The following is a 25,841-nucleotide window of genomic DNA, read 5'->3' on the forward strand; positions in this document are numbered from 1 at the left end:
AGATTCTTTATACACAGATCTTTGGCTATTCAAAACCCATGGTTTGAGTATTCCAGAAATTCCTTATTTATTGAACCTTCTGTTTTTAATACATTTTAAAGTTATCTGAGCCACCTATATCTGCAGCTATGAGCCAGAATATCTTCTCTGCATATTTAAGTTAAAGATAGGCAAACATTACTGTGTGAGCAGCAGGCATGAAAATATCTAATTTGATAAGTATATATGCAGTGTTCTCCATGATGTTACAATTTTGGAAGAAGGAGAGTATTTAAGAATACTTGAATATTCAATATGTATACAAATTGAATTTCTTCCAGAGTAAAAGTGCTGTGATTATTCTGCAGTAACTGCGTGTGAGGATACTCATACTCTGCCTATGCAGAGTTATTCTGATCCATTTCCTCACTGACAATTCCTAACTTAACTTCTCACCAGCTAAAGAAAATGAAGTTACCATAAAAATTCTTCTATTAAACCTTCTTTTGTAGTGAGAACAGTTTAATGTTAGCAAGGATTTTTATGTTTGATGTAAAAAGGAGAGCACTTCCAGGAGGAGTTTCCAGGAACCATTGATCAATGCCTCTGCTGAAATTGCTGATGAAAGATGATAATGCACAAGGCTCCTTCCTTTGAAACTACTCTGAGGCACCATCACTGCGCTGTTGTCATTTGTCCTGAGTCCAGTTGCTGTCACCAAGTTCTGCTTTGTGATACCACCTCTGCTCAGGGCTCCAAGCAGTAATTAATGGGACTTTCTTCTGTGCCTATGATGGAGCTTGGTCTCACGGTCCCAGACAGCAAATCTGGAGCGAAACGGGGCAGACAAGGCTCCTTCCTCATCATCTATGCTCTTGGTGAGCCTCTTCAGCATTACACACCTCATCATCTTTAGGTAACGGGTACAGTACTTACACCCAGTGGTATCTGAAGACAGCCAGGCTGCAACATTCATAGCCTGTGTGGGCGGTAGAGAAAAATCATAACGTTTGCTTGTGAACGCGGCACGCAGCAACACATTCCAGTATAAACCAGAGTCCCCTCCAGGCACGCACACGGCAATACCAGAACGATTTACAGGATGAGACCCCTGAGGCGAACCAAATCGCTTTACTCCTCCTTGACGCCATGCTCCAGCGCGGCCTTCCCCACCGGAGCGAACACCCTCCCCGCCGAGGGCCTCTGGGCTTCCCCCAGCTCCTCCGGCACCCCGAGGGCCGCAGTTGGAGCCGCGGCCTGTCCCGCTCGTCCCCGCCGCAGAGAAGCGAATCTTCCCGGGCTGCCGGCGGCCAATCCGCGGCGCAGTCCGGCCCGCTGCCGCCGGGCATGCCGGGAGTGGTAGTTTTTTTCTCCGGCCTGGCCCGCCCTCCGTCCCCACGGCTCGGTGCGCGGCCGGACTACAACACCCAGGAGGCAGGCGGAGACACCCCCCCCAACCACTGCCCGAGCCTACGATCCCCAGCGCGCGCCGCGGCGCGGCGGCGGGGACCGGGAAGGAGAAGCCGGGCCGAGAGGGAGCGGGCCGCCGGGGCGCGGCTGCGCAGAGCGCGGCTTCCTGAGTGTCTGGTGGCGGCGGCCATTTTGTGGTGCTTCTTCCCCTCTCCTGGTTCGGGCTGCGGCGTCCGGGACCTGGCGAGGGGGCGAGACGGAGCGGGGGGAGCCGGGGCCCTCACCCTCACCTTCCCTTCGCCTCGCTGCGCGGCGGAGCCCCCCCCTCCGGCGCGGCCCCCGGGTGCGGCTGAGAGCGGCGCTCGCCCACCATTATGGAAGACGACGGGCAGCCCAGGACCCTGTGAGTGGGGAGGGAGACCGCGGGGCCAGGGGGGCCCCGGGGGTGGGGAGTGAGCCCCGACGGGCCCGGGGCGGGGAGGGGCGGGCTTGCGGCGGGGCGAGGCGGGGAAGCGGCGGCGGGGCCGGGGGGGATGCGCTCCCGGAGGCGTGCGTGGCCGGGCCGCGGTGGGGGCGGGGAGGCGCGGGGGAGCAGGAGGGTTCGGGGGGTCCCGGGGGAGCGGAGGGAGGCGGCGGGAGCGGAGCGGAGGGTGGTGAAGGAGAGAGCGTGTGAGGGAGGGATGGGGAGCGGGGTGCGGGGCTGGCGGTGGGGAGGGGGGGGGGGGAGTGCGTGTCGGCCGAGGAGCCCGGGCGGCGCGGGAGAAGCGCAGACTCGGCGCTGCACCGATTCGGGGCGAAAACGGGGGAAACCGGAGCCGCCGCTGTGGCGGAGGTGGGGGGACTCGGGGTTTCTCTCGGTCCGTGAGCAGCGCCGGGGGTTTGGGGGGGAGCCCCGCTGCCCGGCCTGCGGGCACAAGCCTCTCCCGGGGAGGGGCGGGTCGGGTCGGGTCGCCCGGCCGCGGGTCCCTTTCCCGGCGTTAGGGAAGTTCTTTGTGTTCTCCCTGCGGTGGGTGGGATGGGGGCCGCCGCAAAACGAGACTCTCTGGAGCGGGCAGAGAGGAAAAATTGTTTTTCCCTCCAGTATTTCACAGTGTGGTTCAATAGCGGTCTCTTGGGCCCTGGCAAAAGAAATAGCTGCATGTCGGCCGTGTCTCTCTAAGGCAGTGTTTAATCAGTTGATGGCTGTCACCTGTTTTCTGTTTAAAAACATAAATTTGAGTTTTTTTGGTTGCTGTTGAGTTCTTTTCAACTCTGCAGGTACGGTTTTGATGGGTTTTCTTTGTCCTGTTGAGTTATGGGGGGAGGGTGTGGGGGGGCTAGGATGTACGTTCAGGCACTTGGGGGCACATCATTCTATTGTTGATTATTATAACTAGTTCATAGGTTTTCAGTTTCCAGTTGCCAGAGGATGTGACGTGCTGTATGAACAGTTCAGCATTCTGGCTGTCCACATAAGAAAGGCAGGCTCAACAGTACAGCGTTCAGGGCGCCCATGTGAGAAACACAGCACAAGACAGTGCAAATGAAATCTTTGTTTATTTAGTTTTTGGGACAGTAGCCGTCAGAAAGGCTTTCAAAGATAATTTGGGTTGAAGGCCACTTTAAAGAAACTACTGAAACAGAGTAAAATATCTCTGAATTTTGTTTCCACTACCAAAATGATGACTTGGCATTTAAGGCTTTTCAAGGCAATTTGTGTTTTTTCTCCTTTCTGTGTCTGCAAAAGTTCTTTTAATCTTGTTTATGGTGTAGTATAAGTACTTAATCAGTCCTTGCTCCTTGAGATGCATAGTTTAAATAAGCATATCTTAAATGCTTTTTGTGTTGACTCCCCAAATGGTCCAAGTTTACTTGGCCCTGATAGTGGACATAGTTTTTAGAGTGTTGCTTTAGAATGAGAGGAGGGAAAAGGGCAAAGTCACACAGCATTTTACTCAGTTCTGTTTTCAGGGTTCTCTTTCTGATTGACTCCTTTTTTTTTTTTCTTAAATAAGTGCTGTGTTTAGACTAAGGTTTAAAATGTTTCTTTGTTTTACTGCTAACAAGTTTGGGTACTACAGTAGGAGTGGGATCTTCTTACTAATGCATCCATCAATGATCTGACCTAGCCCATAGTTACTGACAAAGAAAAAAAGACATTTGTACTAAGATGTCTGAAATAGCATCTCTGTAGCTGGTCAAGATGTTTTATTGCACACATGTGACTGTTTAATTTGTCAAACTAATAAATGACATACACATTCATTTCCTAATAGTTTTGTAGTAACCATAGTCACGTAGGGTTACTGTCCTGTAATTATTTGAGGGCTTTTCTTGTAGAAAACAAAAATTCTGCTGTAGCATTTCTTACATCTCCTTTTTGTCACCACTTTTATCTCAAATGTCTATAAATTCAGAATTGCAAGTTGTGTTTTAAAGATTGTTACCCTGAGTAATACTTTTCATGTATAGCAGTTATGATCTCTCATATAAATAAAACTTACTGACCCCCAAGAACAACTAATAATATTGTAAGTTGAACTACTCTGGGGTTTTTTGTTTTTATGGTGGGGAAGTAAATGAAGAACAAATTGTTTCTGTAGCTATTTGACCACGTGGATAAGCACTTAGTTGATAGTTTATGTGATACTTTATGAATGTCTTTGGTATTTCATTTATTCCTTCAGGAAAGAAAAACTAAACCTGAAGGTTAGGAAGGAGTTTTCATTTTTAACACTTGTAAGCAATTTTTTTTAATTACAAAACCCCAAACACCTAACCACTGTTCATCTAACATTTATGCCCATTTTAAGGATCTCAGAAATAATAGTTTCCATTTGCAGCACTTAAAGGGCTGTTATGTTGTTTTCAGTCATGATAGATCAGTCATGAACCTCTAAGAATTCAAAATATTTTCTGAGGCTTAATATAGAAAATAGACACCATTTGCATTTTTATTTCTCACATTTCATAACTAGTAGGCTGCTAAATAAATGAGAAGAATAACATTCAATATTTTCTGCCAAAAGGTTTTCCTTACTGCTCTAAGCAATTTTAAGATAACTGTAGAAAGGGGGGTCTTTTTGTAGGATTTGTTACACCTCTCAATCCAAATGTGATACAGAAAATGCACAACATGTAATTTTTTAGCTGGTCCTAAAATGAGCTCTGGACTTCTGTTTGGGTGTGGAGTTTTTTTAATAGAACACTTGAAAACTCTGTTTTCTGAATACTGTCAGATCTCCTTTCATCACAAGCTGTATCAAAGTCCTGTTTCTACTTTAAAGTGGACACAAAACTATCATAAATCTAATGTCTTGCTAATATTCTCAACTGTCTTTGAAAACCAGAAGAAAAGTGCCAAATTTGTATGTTGTTCTTGTTAATAATTTTAGAAAAACTTCATGAACAGTCACTGACTACCTACAAGTTGCTATATCATTAGCTTTGCCATGTTATATTCCTAGTGTCATGGAATTTGGATAGGGCACGTAAGTAAGACATCAGTTGTGAACCAGGAGCTAGAATCACTTATACTTTCTTTCAGTTCAGCTCTCTTGTAGAGGAATATTGTCTGCTAGTGGAGACTACAGAGTGGACTTTTATTGGTATCATTTTATTTCCAGTGGCTCATTAGCACTAGGCAGAGATGCTGCTAGAATTTCTATGGGCTTTCCACCACATCAGTTACCTTACTGCTTATCATACTTTCTTCATTTAAATATGGAATCTGCCATCTCTTGTTTGTTGTCAGTGTGAGTGTGAAAACATTTACTTTCTTCCAACCAGTATGTAGGGGAGGTTGTGGACCTGAAAGTAGTGGCTGCAAATGTCCCTTTCTTCCCTACCTGTTTAGGATACAATAAAAACCTGTTTACTGTCACAAAGAGGATTTTTCTGTTCAAGCCAAAGAGTTTAATTCTAAAACTCATTACTTGCTGATATGTGTTTCTTTTATTCTTTAGATAGTTCTACAAGATTGCTGAATTTCAAATACAGTTTGTTATTCTTTGTGTTGTCAGCAGTATTCAGAAGTGTAATATATTGAAATTTATATCAGGAGATATATAGTTATAAATATGGTTTGGGGTTTTATTTTGTATGTGCTTATTAATTGGTATTTAAGTGCTTCAAACTTGCAGAAGGGAACACACACTATTGCCTGTATGCAAAAAGCCACAACTTTTGCTGCCCTGTCACATTAACCAAGACAACAGCCTATAAAAGTATAGTAAGTGCTTCTTCTCTGTTGGGTTTTATAATTTTTAAAAAGTTTGCATAACATATCCTCTACAATGTAGCAAAAAGATTGAAATATCATGCAATAGCATGTTAAAAGCCATATGTTTCTTTAGGTGTGGTTCTGTTTATTTTGGTTTCATCAAGTAGAATAGAAAATACTATGTTATGTTATATTGTGTACAAATTGAGCTAGAAAGGGGAAAACTGGGTGTACCAATAGGCTGGCCATGTGTGGTGAGTGATTAGCATCAGCTGAGGAGAGTTTTGTGTTTCCAGAAAGGTAAGGTTTCTGTTCCTAATGTGTTGAATATATTTCTTAGTTATATAGTATTCAAACTCCGTACACTGCAGATGTTTCCTTGTATGTTTTTTTTTTTTTTAAAGTTGTCTTTAACTGTGCTGAAGAAGGTAATGTTATGGCAACCAACTTTACTTAAAGACATAAAAGTAACCATCAAGTCATATTTTTTTAGTGTATTGTTTCAAACTTAGAGGTTTGTATTCCCGTATTTTCCATGCAGTTCAAGAGGTTTGCTTCTCTGTGGATGTTGCCCTTGTTACATGAACCTTTTATTGTGAAGTATACTCAGTGTGTGTATTACTCAAGTTTCAGAGTGTTAGCAACTTGTGAAAGGTATTAATGCCTTCTGACTATGGTAATATTAAAAATCAAGGCCGTATTTATCATGTACATTTAGTGAGTTAATGGACCATTAGGAATTTACATCCCCTTTGAATCTAGCAATCAGGTGGTCCAGAATTACACTGCTGATTTTTATGGAGAGACAACCTCTTTCATAGCTAAAGTTTATGATGCAACATTCTCACAACTACCTTGATGAAGACACAGTGGATTTGGAAAACCAGCTAGTATCTCTTCTAGCAGTGTCATTACTCTTACCTTAATTGCAACAGTTTTCCAAGGAATGGCTTTTCCTCCTTTTTTTTTTTTTTTTGTCAGACTGAGAGGAATTCTTCCGGTTGCTTTTCAGAGTTCTTACCCTTCCAAAATACATATTAATATTATGCAGAAGAGGTTGAGATTTTGTTTTTCTATGCTGTTAATTGTACTCCTTAGTGTATCTGATTTTGCAGTAGAAACAATGCAAATAGGACTTCACTGTATTTAATTTCATGTCAGTGCTACCATACTTTATATCTCTGCTGTTAAGGCATGGTGTTAACTAGTACTGTTCTACAATGTACAAAGGAAACAAGTACTAGTGATTAAGTTCACAGCAGTACTGACACTTTATGTGGGAATTCCTACTTGTAATTACGTTCTCCATCTGATTTTAGTAGTAGTCTGCAAAGGTTAGTATTTCCATTTAAAACTGTTAGTGATCTACAATTTAATCTTGGTGAATTATTAACAAAAATTTAGTTAAGGTTTCAGAAAGAAGGTATGGATAAATGTTTAACTGCTAAGTTTTCAAAACACAGAATTGAAAAGTCAATGAGAGAGGCAATTTGTCCTGTAGCAGGTCTTACAGAATTCTAGTTTTTAACTTCTTTACTTAAATGCTTCATAACAATACAGGCTGCAAATGTATTTTCTGTTAATGACTTTTGTTAATTCATACATATTTAGTAAGAAAGTAAAGACTACATGAAAGCTTTTAATGAATGTTTCTATATTGAGGTGATGTGATGTATAAGAAACTCACTCTGGATCTTGTGTAGCATTTAAGTCCTGACAAAGTGCAGAACTGCTTCGTGGTTGTTGACAGAGTAACAACATAAGCAAAAAAATCTGTTGATACCCTTATGTGGTTGTCAGATGAAAACAAATTGTGTCCATTTTAATTTTGCTGTAGCTAGATGGAAGTCCAGTTGTCAAACACAAATTGCTTTTCAAAAATTCTAAAGTGTTGTCCATTAAGCAAAAGTGTGCACTTAAATTGCTGTACTCAAAAGAATTTGGCTTATCCATAGACTAAGAAATGCTGGTTCACATTTATGTTCACTGTAGTGTATTAACAGCTCAGGCTGACTTTAGTTTGTTTAGTTCGTATTATGACATTCTATAATAGATCAGAGTAAAAATGAATAAAATGTATATTGTTTCAACAGCTAAATCACAAAAGTTCTGCTCATGTTATTGGTTGCATTTGAATACTTTGTCTTGACAGGCTTACTTGTAAAGATAATGAATGTCCCTGTGCTGCTGACTTTTGAGTTCTGTTGCTGTGACAGGCCTTTCTCTTAACTGATCACTTTGTTTACAATTTGATTACAAATTAGTCACTTTGCTTTTTTTTCTTTTTTTTAAGAATTCAGTTTTGTATTTGTGACTTTCTCAACCACCTCTGTGACCTGGTTTTACTTTTTGTGAGTGTAAAATGTAGCAGAGTATCTAGAAGTAGTTCTAAAACTCTGCTATTGGATTTCTGGCTATCTAGGTAAATCTAGGACTCCATACAAACTTGATAGGTATTTCAAAACTTGGAATTATTTCTAAGGTTTTATAAATAAACAAATCAGGAAGTATGAGTGATATTAAAATAACACTGCCAGAATTTTGGGGAGTTTTACAGAGGTGGTAGCTGTTGATATAGATGCTGTGCAAAGCACTCCTATGGCATAATGCTGCATAAATTGCCTTGCCTATTGGTGAGTGGGCAGATTTTCCAAATGTTCAGGAAAACAGAAAAATTGAGTTGGTATCTTGCAAGGCTGCACAATTTATGTCTGATTGCTGCTAATGAACTAATAGGAGTTCAGTGTGGGTTCATACCGAAATTCGGAAGTGGTCGTGATTAGATGCTCAGTGGGAAGTGAAACTTAAAACATCTTTGGCCAGTTGGTTGCTGCTTCTACCGAAGATTCTCAAGCAATACTCTTCCAAGTTTTGACATTTTTCTGCCAAAGAAATGATAGGCACTAGATATCAGTGTCCAGTATTATGTCTGAATTGAGCTTCGTGTTCTCAGTTGTGTGGCTAACTTTATAATTTAGAAACCAAATGAATGCTGCATTAAAACTATACCATGAAATAATTTGTAAACACTGTCTTTAAGATACATGGGATATTTAAAGGGAGATTTTTCATAGTCATTTAAGTTTTTAAATTACATTTGAAAATATGAAGATTTCTGGTTTACAATGTTGGTTTTTTGTTTCCTTGTGTAGCTATGTAGGAAACCTCTCCAGAGATGTGACTGAAGTTCTTATACTTCAGTTATTCAGCCAGATTGGACCATGCAAAAGCTGTAAAATGATAACAGAGGTAAGGCCTTCCACATCCAGGGGGGTAGCAGAAATAATATAATATAGGATAAAGTTGTGCAAAGTAAATGGATTGGGGGCTTCTTTTGACACTACTGGTAGTGGGGTTTTTTAGGTTGATTGTGTTTGGCTTTGGGGATAACCTTTTGCCAAAGAGACCTGTTGTTGTGTACGGTCCTGCACTTTTGCCTGTAGCCCCACAATACCTTTTCTCAGCTGATGGTGAGATTCCGCTTTCATATAAAAGACTGTTACTCCCTCTTTTCAAAACCACATTGTTCTGATGCTCAGAAACCTTATTATTTCAAGTGTTATTCATGGCTATTTTGTACATTTTTCACTTTATCTGATCATGAGCCTCAGTAATTCTTCTCCTTCTCGAGTAAATGCTTCTTTACTATGGATAAAAAGTAAAAAATCCTTCAAAATAAATTTTGCTCTTCCTGAGCCTCTTCTGTGCCAGTGTGAATTGCACTGGTCTGTTCTTAAATTATTTTTTTTTCTTGAAACAAAGTGACAGAACTTCCATAGTATTCCAAATAAGGTCTTTTGTACAAAATGTTGGTAAGTATTAATACTTTATTCTCTCATCTGTAAATATTTAAACTCTGATATCTCTAGGGTTGGTAGCCATTTCTGTGATCTCACTGACACATCCTAGGTGACTTCCACTCCCTAATATTTTTCCTTCCTTCTGCATTTATAATTGAGAAACTTTGAGCAGGCAGGCACTAATCAGAACTTTTTCTAGGTTTCGTCTTTGATTCTTCAATTGTGGTTTTCTGTATGCTCTTCCTACTTTTTACTACTTGTAATTACATATTTCCTGAGTACAGTCACGTTAGTTTTTTGGACAAAATTGTTAATGAAAGTATTAAAAGACAAACCTTGCAACTAGACTTCTTTAGGAACACTACTAGTAACTCCTCTGTGGTATTCTTTTCCTTTCAGTGTGACACACGGTGCTTTTGGTTTTGTAGCTGCTTATCACTCACCTGATGCTTGTTTAATCACTCTCATCTTTGTCTTAACTAATAATTTCGTATTTTGCACTTTATTAAATCTTGTTAGTGAAGATAAGAGCTCCGCCACATTTTCTATAAGTTTAACAGAGAAAGATACTAAACAGAAGGATAACAGGGCACAGTTAGTTTTTCTCTGAAGAAACAGTTTTGATTGTTATATACTCTTCAGAAATAAGGTACTGCAGCTCCAACCTTTGGCTGATCAAGAGATGTTAGCATCAGTTTGATTTCTTGAGAACCAGGTGAGAAATTCCAACACACATTTTACCTTGATTTAGGTTTTGTGGTTTTAAGATCTTATATAACCATAGAAATAACAAGTGAGGCATCTTTATGAAATAAGTAGATAAAGAAGCTACTTGCAGCTGTATTCAGTCAGGCGGAGGTGGGCGCGCTGGGCTGGCCTGGGCACCTATCGCCGAGCAGTCAGCAGGGGCAGGTTGGATTCTAGGTGGGAGCTGGCCTGCAGCTACAGCACTTCTGACTGTCAGAATACCTGTCCATACTGCCCATCCTTCTCATCAGTGTGGTGTAAACTTTCCATAGGCACTGAGTTACACTGGAGTGGTTACTGCCATCATCGGTCAAGTCTATACCTGAATGTTTTAAAAACTTTTGTGATTTTCCACCCGCCTCCCTTTAGCCAAGTGTATCAGCTGTTTGCTCACTCTCTTTTTCATTTGTAGAATATGTGACATGATCATGTCAAGTGTTTAGAGATTTCAAGTGTTTATTTTGGAGCTATATAATACTGAGGGGGTGGTATAACTAGCATTTACAGGTATCTTGAACACCTAAAGATCTGTGCATCTGCAAAAGAGGCTCTTCTCATGTTTAGACAAGTTCTTAGTGCTAAAGGAGAATACCCCACAATCTAAAAGTAAAATTTTACTTTGTTTAAAGCATAAACTGCACTACATCTGCTGAGTTCTTAAATGAGTTTCCCAAATCTTGTTTTCATTGCAGTGGGAAGGTGGTATGGGAAGAGGGGTGATTTAAGGCTTACTCTTCTGGGGTGAATGTGCTTTTAAAGCACTTCATGGCTGTTGTGACTTAAACTCTTCTTTAATGATCTCAGCTGTGTTTTCTCTCATCTGTTCATTTTGCTTCAGTTAGAGACACCTAGTACTGACAGTGTTTAGAGGGATCACTTCAGACTACTTGACCGTTTTAGGTATATAAAGGCCTTGTGATCAGTTCAGCTATTAGATCTTAATAGCTTCCCTTGTTCAGAGGTAGACAAAATTGTGTTTGAAGATGTACGTACGATCTAGTTTTATGGGACAGAATTAGGATTTCTTTGTCGATATAAGCATGTGTGAAATTTCAGAAGTTAAATAGTAAAACTGGTAACGACCTACTTACAGCTTATGTCAGAGGTATGCTCTACCTGACACTGGGGGAGGTTGATACACAAGAATACTGATGCCAAAGCAGTTTTTTTACATGTTAGATCCTTCCCTGTCCATGCAAGAAATAATTTGTTTAGCTTAATATTATTGTTTATCCTCTTTTGGTACATGTACATGCAGAGTTGTTAGTGTAGATATTTCAGTGTAAGGCTATGGTTTTTGTACTCATTACATCTTCTAGGCAGATTAAATCCAGTGTTAAAGTTAGCATTCTAATCATCATTTCCACTTGATCAACTTTTGTGAAAACTTTTCTGTTCTTTGCATTTAATACTCTGGCACATCTAATACTTGAGAGCTTTGTTTGTCCATTAGTATTTCTGAAGGTGATTTAATAGGCCATCCTACAAAAACAGTTTATACCCAAGATGTAACAGAATAGCAATCAATTGATGAATATCTTTTTCCCTCAGTGAAGCTATTTCATGTCCTTTTAAAGGGATATCTTCCAGTCGCTGCATATAACATTTTTCACTTGAGATTGAGAATATGCAACTTCTAGGTTGCTGTCTGCTAGTGGTTTTCAGGAAGATAAAAGGAAAGACTTCTGAAGTAGGAGGAGAGAGAAAATTGGCAAAAATGTATCTGGGGAACAAACCTTTTAAGCTTTGAGTATATATATGAGGCAGAAGACCATTTTTGTTCTTCTCTCTATTCTTCCCCTTTTCTCCTCCCTTCCATCCAGTCTGCAGATCACTTTTCTGGTAATTGAATTATTTTCAGTTTAGCAAACCTAATGTACTGAGCCCTCATGCAAAGTAAACGATACATCAGAAATTTCTAGACCTTTAATAAAAAGTCCATCTTAATATTTCTTGCATTTAAGTGTAATGTCAAAGGCTATTTCATAAATCTAATGCAAATCATTCTTAAAGTTTCTAGCTATAAGTAATATATTTTCCTGGATTTTCTTCTCAGCAACCCGATAGCAGAAGGGTCAACTCTTCTGTTGGATTTTCTGTTTTGCAGCATACAAGCAATGACCCTTATTGCTTTGTGGAATTTTATGAACACAGAGATGCAGCTGCTGCATTAGCTGCTATGAATGGGAGAAAAATTTTGGGAAAGGTAAGTTACTTACATTGTAACCTTAGATTTAAGGAATATAGGTTTGTGTAAAAATATTAATAAAACTGTGGGGCATTCATTTTGTTGAAGATGCTTACTGATCTTAAATATTGCTAGAATAATATTTTTTTAAATACTGATTTTTAAAAAGTCGTGTAGGAAACACTGTTGGTGTTGTTCTAATTATGACATTTTATACTGAGTGCTGATTTGTAAACATTGACAGTTGTAACCCACCCTTGAATGAACTTATAAAATGTAAGAATTTTGTGAATTTATACTAAATCTTATACTTATTTTCAGGAGGTCAAAGTAAACTGGGCAACAACACCAAGTAGCCAGAAAAAAGATACATCCAGTAAGTAAAGTAATGCCACAGTATCACTTCTACACAAATACTTCACAACGTGGTGATAATTTGTCATAAATACATTTAAACGTAACTTTTCTCCTTCCCATCTTGTGTTTAATAGAATTTTGCAAACTAATTCTTCTGTTTCTGCTTTACAACTGGGGAAACTGGAGTGGACAGATTAAATTGCTGCTGCTCATCAAATGGAATCCTGGGCGTTCCTGGTTCCCAGTGCTGTGTGCAGAGCATCACTTTCTCAGGAGTTGAAATTTTAGATAGCAGTTAAATATTTGATTAGTAAATTATTTATTTTCAGATCACTTCCATGTGTTCGTTGGGGATTTAAGTCCAGAAATAACAACAGAAGACATCAAGTCAGCATTTGCTCCTTTTGGTAAAATATCGTAAGTATCATAATAAACATTTCCAATATCAGTTAGAAAATATGAGAGTGAAAATTTGTTTCTGATTTGAAATGTTATTTCTTATCTTTTTATATTATGCTTCTGATGTAATTTCCTCATGTTGGGTGGGCAGTAAAGAGGGGTTATTGTTTCATCTCACTATCTATCATGATTGTAAATACAGTAATGTAGTTGTGCTCTGGTTTTGCTGAAAGCAATGTACTTTTGACCTAATTTATATGCTAATGTCCTTTACCTTTTTATTAAAATTTAATTACTGTTCCTAAGTGTGACTTTTTGTTGTTTAGAATGTGTACAGAATACTAACTTGACAGCTGATATATGTTGCATCCTTAGTGTATTTTGTATACATTCATACTGCATTTCATAGGCAGTGTAGAAAACTGGGCAATTGGAATATAATTTTATGAAGCAGCTAGTTGAATAACTTGCAAACGTTTTGAGAAAAAGCTAATATTTATGAGAATGATATCTACTTTTTTGGATGATAACAGGGGATGAATTAAGATTATAGTATTTAAATGAAAGAATGGTGAATTTACAATATGTGCACATTTCTGCCAGTTAAGAGAATGTTTCTTTAAACTTCTCATAGATAATTCAGGTGATAATAAATCACCTGGTGTTTTAATTGAACATATTTAACATTAGCACTCAAGGATTCTTGTAAAGTATGTGTGTCCTTAAGAGTACTGCTACAAAAAAGACTGTTAATCTTCTATCAGTTTAGCTTTATAAAAATCTTTCAAAGTTGCACATGAATGTTTTTGTACTACTTTACAGGAATATATTTCTAAGAACAAAATTCTTATTTTTCTCTTGTTCTGTACGCATATTTTTAAATGAATCATAAATCTTATTTCTTACCTCTGCTATTTTGTTTACTTTGCTTTTTGTCTCTTAATGTGGTAAGTAGTACTGTTTTAAAAATCAATTTAAAGAGAATAATTCAGGTTTCTGTTTCTCAATCTATATTTATACCTGAGACCTGCAGTTTTTCTAAAGTCCAAGTCACAATTAAAAGTAATAGCATTCTGGTTATTTTGCAGAATTGCTCATAAGAATGGACAGGATCTTGAAGGCTAACTGCAAGGAACTGTGCACACTGGAACTCAGTTGTAGATTTTTTCTCATTTCTATTTATTCTTATTATACATTATTTATATATACATATTTTAGTATTTACATTTTAACATTCTATATTCAGTGCAGTTCTATATTTCCAATCATTTTAACTTACTCACTAAAATTTCTGTGTAAATTTGTTGTTTTCGTACTGGTGTGCTTAGCATTGTTGTTAGTTTTATTCTCCTTTCTTAAATTTCTGAAAATGTCAATTTTTCAAAATTTACAGCTACCCAAACTCCAAAATGATGGTAGAGAATTGACCAAGAAAAATAAAGAAATCTGTTAACAGGCCATGTATGCCTTTTAATTCCTATTTTTTCCTCTTTTTCGATTTTTTTAATATTTCATATATTTTGTATCACTAGGCAGAAGACATTTAACTATATAGAAAATGCATGGTAAATTAGATAGAATTGTTACAGTAATTTATAGAACAGTAAACCTTAGAGGACCCTAGCCAATAGAATATTAGACAAGGAAACTTTGTTTCTCTTATACTTCAAATTTGAACATTCTAGTTTTATCTAGTATAGGTAATGTGGATAGGTTGCATGTTTATTACATGTTATTTTTTTTGTCCTACTGCTTTTTTCTAACAGGTAAAGAAGCAATAGGGAGAGTTCAGGAATGACTGTAGTTTTAGGGCTAACTGAATTTATAAGAAAAAATTATGCTCACAATACAGTGTGTGTGGTTCCTTTTAGTTTTTATTTTGCAGGTTATTAATATTACCCTCATATAGCTGTGCTTCTTTTCACAGGGATGCACGGGTAGTTAAAGATATGGCAACTGGAAAGTCAAAAGGCTATGGTTTTGTATCTTTTTATAACAAACTGGTGAGTAATGACAATGTAGATTTAAAGTAATTGCCTATTTTCCACTTCTAGTTTTGCCTCTTTGTTTATATATTCACTATTTATCAGACTTTCACAGGGGAAATAAATTTGTGTGTATGGGACAAATTTACTTTAGTCAAAAACTTCCGTTATTTATAGCTAAGGGTTGAAACAATTCAGATGGCAGTGATGCTAAGAGAGCATGGTGAAAAAAGACTCGAGAGCATTGTGGAAGAAGATTCCTGAGTGTGGAAAGCTTGTCTGGGTGTGTGTAGGGGTAGTTCAGCTTCGTCTGTGGAACCATCTCTCCTACAGCGAGTTGGGTGCCTGGGCCGATCAGTTGTGCTCTGGGCCTGTGAGCTGAGGCGCTGCGCCGGGTCTGGTGCGGCTCTGTGTCTTAGGCTGGAGCCCCTGCAGAACGTCCTCCTGGAGCCCGCGGAGCCGCGCTACACGGAGGGGCTTGGGGTTCTCCAGGGGTAGATTCATGCCAGAGCTCGGGCTTTTGGAGGACCTAATGCCACCAGGCGTGCTGTACGCTGAAGTATGGCTGGAGTTATTTGCTTGAGCTCTCTGCATCTCAGTAAAGCTCTTGGTTGGTTCTTGGTTGGTCCTTCGCTTGAGTTGTTAGAACGTTTTGAAATCTAAGGTGGTTCTTTGTATCGAGTAGTTAATTTGCAGTGAAGAGTTGTTTCTGTATGTCTAAAGCGTTCTGCTTGTGCATATTGTAAAACTGACAGTTGTTCTTGGTTTTGTGTTGGATGGTGTTACATAATAGCTAATGTCATATACGCTTAGGAAAAAATGCTTCCAACAGGTGATTAGTATCCCTTTCTGTTACAGATATTAAAGACATTATTTGTAGGATTCAATCAGTATAGAACTGATAAAAATAGTGCCGTGCCCTACCATTTATAGCAATACCATTGACTCAACAAATAATTCTTGGTAATTTTGAAGTTAAATGTGTGTTTGACAGTGTAAGTAATTTGTGCAAATTATTTGGAAAATTGAGCTGTGTGTGTTTAGAGGTTTAGGACGTCATGGGGAAACTGTAAACAGTTTTCCTTAAATATTTTGCATAGGAAAAACACACACAATTGCAGATTTTAGGCATGTAAACCTGTTTGTGTGGTCAGAAGTCCTATATGTCAAGACTCTTTTTCTGTCTTCTGTAACAGTTATCTGGAGCTGAATCTTAATAAGAATAAAAAATTGGAATTTCTTTTCTTCAGATTTGAAAATGCCATAAGATACTATAATTGATTGCCTTGATTTAGTGTATTTTTCCACTTACACTTCATTTATTTTGTGTTGCAGCTGAATAGACAAGAGGAATAGATGTCTTATCTCCTTGTACCCCTCTTCCCTTATTGTATGGTTATGTTTGCTTTCTGTGACCATAGGGGAAACATTATAACAGTCTTACAGAATGCAAGTTTCTGGTTTCTTTTAAGACTGAGCCATAAAACCTTCAATTTAAAATGTGTATTCATTCTGCAAAATTAATGAATGAATTCTAAATGTAATACTAAAAAGTACTTCTAAAATTTATGTCCCGATTGCTGTTCATTCAAACAGTGGCTGCACTTACAGGGCTATGGCACGGCCATCCTGAGCTGGTAGTGTAAGGCCTGTTTTTCAGAATTTGTTGTCATCCTGCTAGATTTGGGGAAGTGGGGTATGTTCCCAGACTTCAGGTACTCCAGCCTAAGGTCTTAATGCACACCACAGTTACGAGGAACAGTTATGGTATGGGCTCCATTCCTTTTTTGTCATAGCTACGATCCTCCAGACTGGTAGCAAGATTGATTAGAGCTAGTTTCCCTTTCCTAATCAGTTTGTAACTTAATCATTATGTTTTGGGAGTGAGGGTTCTTGAATAAGTTGCTGTTTGTTTGTTTGTTTGTTTTTTCTGGGTTTTTTTGTTTTTTTTTTTTTTGGTGGTGGTTTGGTTTTTGGTCATCTCTCAATTTTTTTTGTATTTATGTATTGTCTTCAAAATGAGCACTCAGTGTAATTAAAGCGTAGAAGGAGCAAGGTCCTTCATGATTTGAGTTTGAGACAAGTGTGTTACATCTGGAAGCCTTCAGCGTGAGGGAGGACAATACTAGCCCCTCACCTTTGATTTGTCCATATATTCTCTTTGTCCTTGGAAGAGCATTTCAAATATACATACTATTTGCTCTGCCTCTCTTCTTTCAAAGCAATTGAGGAAAAAATTGCTTCTCACAAATGTTAGGAAACTTACCCCTTTTTACTATGTGTTTCTGCTTACAATGTGAACTTAAAGATTGCCTTATAAGTAAAGCCACGTGGGGAATGGACTCGTGTGTGTGTGTGTGTGTGTGTATTCACACAAGGACTTTAATGCTTAGAGAACTTGCTCAGACATACTCTGCATGCCTCCAGAAGTCAGAATGGTGGATGGGACAGGGTGTGGGGGGGATGTCCAAATAATAAATGAAAGGAAACTTGCATGCTCAATCTATTTGTGTATTGGCATTACAGTTTCTTAGTAATCAGCCTTCCCAGAAATTATAATTTTTCTACCTAAACTTGGCCTATTATGTTGAATGCATATTAAGATTCTGAAAAAACAATTTCATATCTTATTACACAATGTGTTTTGCAAACATGTACTGCATGGTATAAACATTACTTCAGCTACATCTGAGAAATTTTTCAGTGAGGGATTTTTATGATCAAAAAGTCTTTCCTGACTTGTCGCCTGTTACTATTAAATATAATTTTGTGTATTGTATTTTTAATACAGTCAGTTGGCAAAATAATATGATTTTTAATATATGTAATTAAAATTGTAGTTGTTTTATTTCAGTAATTGCTTCTGGCATCCATATGACCTTTGTACTTTTTTGGGCAGCCTTCAGATATTCTAATACAGATGCTTGTTGTGTAAAGGTAGTATATGTATGATTGTAGTTGGCTTCTAATCTGTGTGTGATGGAAATGGGGGTGGGAGGAAGGTTCTACCAAATCACTTGAGGGCTTTCTCTGTAACCAGTTTGCTTCATGTTACTTCATTTTTGGCTTCTTGCTGTGGTTGTTCTGAATTTCGTATACTTTTTAGTACTGTTACTAGTTTTGTCAACAGAATTAACTGACAGCCAAGTGTTTCTTTAAAGTAGACTTGTACCTACTCCTTGTTCGGATGTGTTTTAATCTTTCTTCAATCTCTTTAGGATGCAGAAAATGCTATTGTACACATGGGAGGCCAATGGTTGGGAGGCCGTCAGATCAGAACTAACTGGGCAACACGGAAACCACCAGCCCCCAAAAGTACACAAGAAAGTAAGACCTTCATGTAATGATATGTTGTGTTTGCTCTCTTGCACATTGCTGTTCAATGGAGAAATGAAACAACGTTGCCAAAATCACGTCACTTAATTACATATCTAGCTTGACTTCCAGATCTTAAAGAATAGATGTTATTGGTATATTATTTCAGTGTAGTGGTAGCACTACTGGTCTATCGTGAAATACTGAATGTGTTCATTAAATGTAGAATTATACTCGTGTACACGGTAAGTATCTGGGACTCTGTGGTTACTGTTAGCCTACTGGTTAAAAACAGCCTTCTCTCTTTATAGATAACACAAAACAATTGAGATTTGAAGATGTAGTAAATCAGTCAAGTCCAAAAAACTGTACTGTGTACTGTGGAGGAATTGCCTCTGGTCTAACAGGTATGATTTGTTTTATTGCTTTTTTTATTACTGAAGCTTTTTGGAAACAGATGTTTACTAATTCAAAACCATTATGTGTTGTAGATCAACTTATGAGACAGACATTTTCACCATTTGGACAGATTATGGAAATAAGGGTGTTTCCAGAAAAAGGTTACTCATTTGTCAGGTATGAATAGAGAAAAAAGAAAATCTGTGATTTTGTTAATGTGGTAGTGTTTAATCTTTTTGTAATTTCACTTGATTGAACTTCTGATGATGCATTAAAAGCTGTTGCCATATGTTCATAGAAAAAATTGGAACTTTTAAAAGTGGCCACCAATCTTTTTACCTGAGAAGATGAATATTTGTGAAAGCAGATCTTTTTCTCTGGATTTCCTGTATGTATGGAGTCACTGTTTTTTAACAATCAGGTGAAAGTACTATAAAGCATAACAGTAGTTTGTTTTTACATTCTTTAGATTTTCAACCCATGAAAGTGCAGCACATGCTATTGTTTCAGTTAACGGAACCACAATTGAAGGACACGTTGTTAAATGTTATTGGGGTAAAGAATCCCCTGATATGACAAAAAACTTCCAACAGGTAACTGCACTTTAACCTTTTGACTGTATTACAAAAGCAATTATGTATATACCTGTAATGCCTTCCCAGTTATATTAGCTAAATTTTGTGGTAGAGTTCTTACAAAATTCCATGTTCTGTCTCAGTTATGTTCCAGTTGTTCATCAAATTGGGCTAGTGATTTTGGTGGAATATCTGTTACTGTCTTCTGGATATGATTCAAGATAGGGAGAAACTCTGAGGTAATTCTGATTCTTGCTAGTTCACTAACTGCAGACTAGGTGACTATTCAACCAAATAGTCTTTGGTATTTCAACACGCACAAATATGTTTTTTAGTACAAGAATGTAATTAAGTCACAGTGATGTCTTATTTTACTGTACTCATTATTGCTTGTTTTAGCCCTGTGATTGATATAGCCAAAAATTTTGCCTTCGGCAGCACAAAAGAAACATAATCCTTCTCTAGAACCTGAAGTACTGTGAATTATTCTCTCCTTAGGTGGATTACAGTCAGTGGGGGCAATGGAGCCAAGTATATGGAAATCCACAACAGTATGGGCAATATATGGCTAATGGGTGGCAAGTACCATCATATGGAATGTATGGCCAAGCATGGAATCAACAGGGTTTTGGAGTAGAGTAAGTAATTGTATTTAATGCCAAATAATGGGCTGGGTCATTCTGACTTGTACTCAATTGCGTATTTCATGTGCATGGGTGTGTTTTGAGACTCAAGGCACAAAGACTTCTTTTATGGTAGAGTTTTGGATGGTGGTCTTGTTTGATACCTAAAAATTTTCTGAATTCTGACTTGAGGTGGTGAATACTGTGGAGTCTGAGCCAGGGAGCCCAGGTATTTGCCTAAATGGTTCATAACTCTGGAGAGAAGAAGCTACAAACAGATTTTAATTTGGGCAGTTTCAGAATTTGGGTGGGCTTTTAATACTTGATCTCTTGGAAGACTGAAGTCCTCACAACAACTTTTTGTTTTAACATATTTATTTAAAAATAACTTATTTGTTTACGTAATTCTTCGTTATCTTTTGCCAATTAAGCTTATTAAGCCCTCATAAACCTTTCACTGGTAGTCATGCCAATTAGGCGTTGGGAATTGTTTGCGTTTCTGCGTCACTGATGTTGACTTACAGCCACCTGTGTACGTACGTGCCTTTGGAGGCAGTTGTCCTATGCAACCACTACCCAAGGTTTGTGGGGCTTTTTTTTAATTCTTCTTACAAAGCTTATGATACTTTCAAGAATCACATGTTGTAACACTTGACCTGAAGTACTCATTAAAGAGAAGAAGAAATTGTTCTATTTGGGTTTGAATAGTAGTATAGGAAACACATTTTTGTGGTTTTTGGTTTTGTGTTTTGTTTTGTTTTTGTTTTTTTTTTTTTCAGTCTGTTTTGTAAATAACTTGACTAGCTTGCATGATTATTTTTCTTCTTTCCCCCACCCCCCCTTTCCTTTTTTTAATCATTCTGTTTCTTTTTAAGCCAATCTCCATCTGCTGCCTGGATGGGTGGATTTGGTGCTCAACCTGCCCAGGGACAAGGTGCTCCTGTAATACCTAACCAAGCTGGATATGGTATGGCAAGCTACCAAACACAGTGAGCTGGGACTCTGTTTAAAAGTGTGTATTTCATGATAGGCTGCAGTTTCCAGTGACATTCTGAAGACTGGAATGTAGACAATGAAAAAAGAAAATATTTATTTTAAAAATGGAAATGTTTGGAACCTTTAGCACAGCTTTGCTTTGGTGAAGGACACAAATGTCTTCTAGTTCTGCCTTTTTAAGTTTTTGTTCATGATGGATATGAACATGTTTTTCTTTGTGTACAAAAATTAAAAATAAAGTCAATAAAGACAATTCTGACTACAAATTTTGATATAGTAGGAGAAATGGCTAATGAATTTGATCTTTAGCTTACCATTCCATTTTTTTGTTCTGTCTTCAGTGTTTTATATCACTGTGCTTTTTAAGAGAAATGACGTTGAAAAACAGCAAGTTGCTTTTAGTTGAACACACATCCTGAAATAAACTGTGGACCAATCATTACAACCTGCTAGACAGTATTGATTTTTCAAGAAACCTATGGGCGTAGCTCAGAAAGTATATGTAGGTCTTGGAATAATTTTTAAAAAAAATATTTAATTTTTCTACATGCCTAAAGAAAACAGTCTGATACAAAGAATAGTACAGTCTAAAATGAAAAACAGTACTGTCTGAGTAATTTCACATAACTTTTACTGTCCACATTCAGGCACACATTAAAACTTTTCAGAGCTGGTTTGCTTATTAAGACTGTAATAATTTGCATTTAATTTTAAGAAGTAAAAACGTTTTTGCAAGTATGTTGTTTGTATTCAAATCAAACAGTCATACTTGTGCTTTTACATAAAGTTTGAAGGCTACACATTGTAAATATTTCATAATTACAGTGTTTCAAAAGCATGCTCGAACATAGAAGTAGCAATGTAATTATTCAAAGTAATACTTAATATACTCTACTGCTTTAAATGCAGTAGATTGACAAGAATGTGCAAGACTGACATTTCCAAAGTTGGCTATTATGTAAAGTTACATAAAGAACTATAACAAAGAGCCTTAATTTTAATTTCATAAATCTTTAATGCATCACCTTTTTGTCATTAGAAATACGAATTTTTTGCTTTACATTATTTGGTATGTAAATACCTTGGTTAACAACCTTGTAAACCTATTTCAAGGTTATTATAAGTTGTATAGTATCTTGAGTGTTTTGAAAAATCTTGATGTTTTTTAAGTCTAGAAATATTTTGCCCAAGAATTTTTTAACAAGATTGTTAAAAACATCTTATTTTAGAGAATATTCAATGTGCCATTTGGTAAATGGAGATGCAGTTGAAACAGTACACTGAGTTGTGACTTATTTTTAATTAAAGTTTTTGTCTTTATGGATGGTTTGCATGTGATGAACCTGTACAGAGGCTGGGTTGTTTGTGTACTGAGTGTGTAAATGGATAAATCATGAAGATGTTTAAATGGTATACTTGGGTTATTTCTGAATTATTTTATGGATACATTGATATAAACTGCCTCAATAAATTTGAAGTTGAAAATGAATGTAAGTTAGATATAAGTACTGTGTCTTACCTGTGACAGCTAGGGGGTGCAAATGTTTCAGCTGTATACTGAAATACACTGAGGCAGGCACAATTTAAAAAAAAAAAAGAAAGTAGGATTTGCAGTGATAGTTCAGTGAAGCAAACTTGCATTTTAAAAGGAATGGAATGTTTGATTTTAGAGATGATAGTTCTAAACGAGTGTCTGAGAAGCTGCATATTTTATCTTTTCTGTTTCTTACCATGCAGGTGTTGCAAGTTAGAAGAGATTTTGAAATGGAAACTTGCAGTTTTGTTAAACCCAGCCAGGTTGTGCAAATAACTACACTTAATGCTGTAGCAAATCACATGAGGTTTTTTTTCCTCCTCTTCTACTTGACATGCTAAATAGTACCTTGACTTTTAGATCAGGTTGAAAGTGAGAGATACTGGCAGAGCAGTTTAGTCGGTTGGCTCAGCTGTACCCAGAGATACTTGTAACTGGGCATCTAATGCATGCAATAATGACTGAAGTTAGTGTGGAACCGTAAGTGCTTGTGATGACAGAATTGGCCCTTTATCTCTGTTTCTCCTTTATGGTATATGTAGTGACTTCCGCTCAAGTTAGGAATCTTGTCTACAGGACTTTGTTTTTTTTATAAATTTTGTATATATGTGTATATCTACGCGAGGATCGGCCTATACACTGTAGTTTGGGGAAAAAAAAAATATCACAAGTAAGTCTGCATTTTTGTCACACCCAGTTTAAAAAAAAAATCAGTACATATATGAATTGCGGGTTACTTTAGGATTTCTTAGACTTCACTTGAAATCTGGGGTTTCTACATAATTCTAGGTGTTTGACATATGACTTTGTTCTGGATGCATGCTGGTATGTAAGCAGTATGTTCTTTAGGCGCTACTGAAGATTTAGATGATGTGAGTACATTGCCACATAAATGCCCATATAAGTGGGTGTGAGATTAAGGCAGTGATCGTTCAGATCTCAATGTGTAGATCACCTTAAATCTGATTATTTAATATGCCTGCTGTAGAGCTGGGCCATACCTGACCTGTATTTCAGGATGAAAGATAGGATATACTTTCTCTTTTAAGTCTCTTGTCACTGATTTTTATACAGCTTTTCTTTGACAGTGATATTTCTTTGCAGACTGCTCAAGCTATGGGAGACTCCAGTGTCTAATGTTTCTATAGCACTGCGAGGAAGAGTTGTAATTTGGATTGCTTTCCACTCAGTAGCGTTCATAAATGCATCACTGACAATTTTTTGGCACCAAAGAGCCTCTTGCACCATACTGCTTCTATGAGTGACTGTTACACTGTTGTAATTTCTGTAAATACAGAAATCAACCACTACCAAATCCCTTACCACTAGGATTTGGGTTTCAAACAGTATTGATTTATCATGACTTAAGTTGATGCGTGCAACCTGAAGCAAGGTTGTAATCTGCATTTGCAGAAAATGTTCAATAAAAGTGAAACGTGATAAAGGGCTTATCCTGTATTGTCATCTGTCAAAACATTGTCCCTTTTTGCTGTAAAACAGACAACAGGCGTACAAGGCTGAACTTGTAAACTATGCACTTGGAATCATGTAAAAGATGTTTTATTTAAAATTTTTCATACCAAACCATTTTGTATTTTGCAGAGTTGCAGTAGTAAGGCTGTAAATCTAAGGTTACATGTAGCTTTTCATCAGTCCTGCCTCCTTGTGTATATTTGTGAACAGTTTTCAGACATATTCTTCCTGCAGAACTTTCTTCCTTACTAGGGTAACTTCATGAGACAGCTATTCACTGTATTAGAACTATTTCCTTCATTTCACTTGCCAAAAAAGTCTCACAGTGAATAAGGTTTAGTTTTACAGAAAATTAGTGATTTTTCTTGTGTTTGTACACAAGGAAGCAGACTTAAACTGTATGGACATGATTAGTGTCTGATACTTCTTAATTATCTGACTGTTTTTGAACAAGGGCACAAGTCTTTGTTTTCATCACGTGGAACTGTTTCCTGGTCAGCAATAAAAGATTTTGTTGCACTGTTCTTACATTGCAAGATATAGGTAATCTTTTATTCAGTATACTTCCAAAAAATGGATGGGGTTTGTAAAGAACTGCCTTGTTCCAACTTGAATCTGCATATACGGATACAATTTGGGTTCTGGATTGCTGCTGCAGTAGCAAAAGGAAGATGTTCTTTTGAAATGTGAGTGAGAGTTTGTTCTGATCATATGTAGTGCCTATTCAACATTGGTAGATTTAAGGGTTTCACTATGTAATCACGTTTCTGTCCATAAAAAGGCAACTGCAAGGCAACAGCTGCTGGGAGGGTCTTTGTGTTTTGTTTCAGCCAACTTTCGTGAATCTGGTTAATTGTTTTAAAAAAAAAAAGATATTTGTGTTTTTCAGTATCACATGGATAAAATCACACACACATCCCTTTACCATCACTTCAAAGAATGAATGCTGAAATGTTTACTGAATGTTTTACTTCAAGAAGAAACAGGATTTTATGTTGATGAGTGAACACTGATTCTGTCATCTTTGAGGGGATGTATGCTGATCTAGATCATGGATGTGAATAACATGCTCTGCTTGATGACATTTAAAGGGTAATGACTCAAAGTTAACTTGATATCAGTAATGAATATTTGAATACAAGTTTTTCTTGCTTAAATACACAGCCATTCATGCTTTGATTAAAGCTGATCTGAATCTTCTTGGTTATTAAAGTATTCCTGATACGCTGTGGGAAGAAGCATTGCTTTACCTTGTATCTTAGTATTCAAGCTGTCAATAAGACATCAGAGTTGCATAGATGGTATTTTTTTGTTTAAAAGAAAAACACTTGATGAGGTTGTGTCAGGGAATTCACTGTAGGTTGACTTTTTTTGTAGTGATGGGTGATAGCGTTTGAGTATTTCCCTTTGAAAAGAAAGGGTCAGTCTGTTCTTTGACTGAACCCAGCTTCTCACTGATCCCAGACACCTAGCAGCTGCTGCTTGCAGGGAAGGGAGAAGGAGGAAAGGGAAAAATGGTGAAACCAGGTGGTACGTGCCAGGCTAGTGTGCATGATGCGACAGCATCAGTGTCAATTCATATTGTCAAACACATTTAAAATCATGACGGGCCTACACGGATGGTGTGGCAGTATGCAAAGGGTTGTGACCCTTCACACACAAACTTGTTTTATCTCCTTGCTTAGAATAATGTTTTAAAATTATAAAAACAGAAGCCACATAACCTTTGGCCATTTTCTTTTTGGTTCCTGAGAAAATACATGCAAATTAAACAGCCAAGCTAGATTACCTAGGTTGAGTAAACAAATAAAGAAGACTTCAAGGAGAAAATTGTGTTAAGCATCCAAATTAGTATACCTT

At 37.6% G+C, this 25,841-nt stretch overlaps 1 protein-coding gene across 5 annotated transcripts; it reads left to right on the forward strand.

Moving 5' to 3' along the window:
* Window positions 1-1,483: 1,483 nt before the first annotated feature.
* Window positions 1,484-24,505, forward strand: TIAL1 (TIA1 cytotoxic granule associated RNA binding protein like 1). Of its 5 annotated transcripts, none has more exons than XM_032988546.2 (12): window positions 1,495-1,792; window positions 8,743-8,839; window positions 12,194-12,343; window positions 12,647-12,701; window positions 13,012-13,099; window positions 15,009-15,084; window positions 18,285-18,393; window positions 18,693-18,788; window positions 18,873-18,957; window positions 19,250-19,373; window positions 19,854-19,993; window positions 20,854-24,505. In XM_032988546.2, exons 1-12 carry the CDS (start codon window positions 1,764-1,766, stop codon window positions 20,969-20,971), a joined length of 1,167 nt encoding a protein of 388 aa, XP_032844437.2. In that variant the 5' UTR covers window positions 1,495-1,763; the 3' UTR covers window positions 20,972-24,505. The 5 variants fall into 5 exon arrangements, with proteins under 5 accessions (XP_042647479.1, XP_032844437.2, XP_032844438.2 ...); XM_032988547.2 differs by having other exon boundaries at window positions 1,497-1,792; window positions 12,245-12,343; XM_032988545.2 differs by lacking the exon at window positions 1,495-1,792 and adding an exon at window positions 5,454-5,599.
* The last annotated feature ends 1,336 nt before the right edge of the window (window positions 24,506-25,841 follow it).

The sequence above is a fragment of the Tyto alba genome, unplaced genomic scaffold (assembly GCF_018691265.1).
Source record: "Tyto alba isolate M040663 unplaced genomic scaffold, T.alba_DEE_v4.0 Super-Scaffold_1, whole genome shotgun sequence".
NCBI lineage: Eukaryota > Metazoa > Chordata > Aves > Strigiformes > Tytonidae > Tyto > Tyto alba.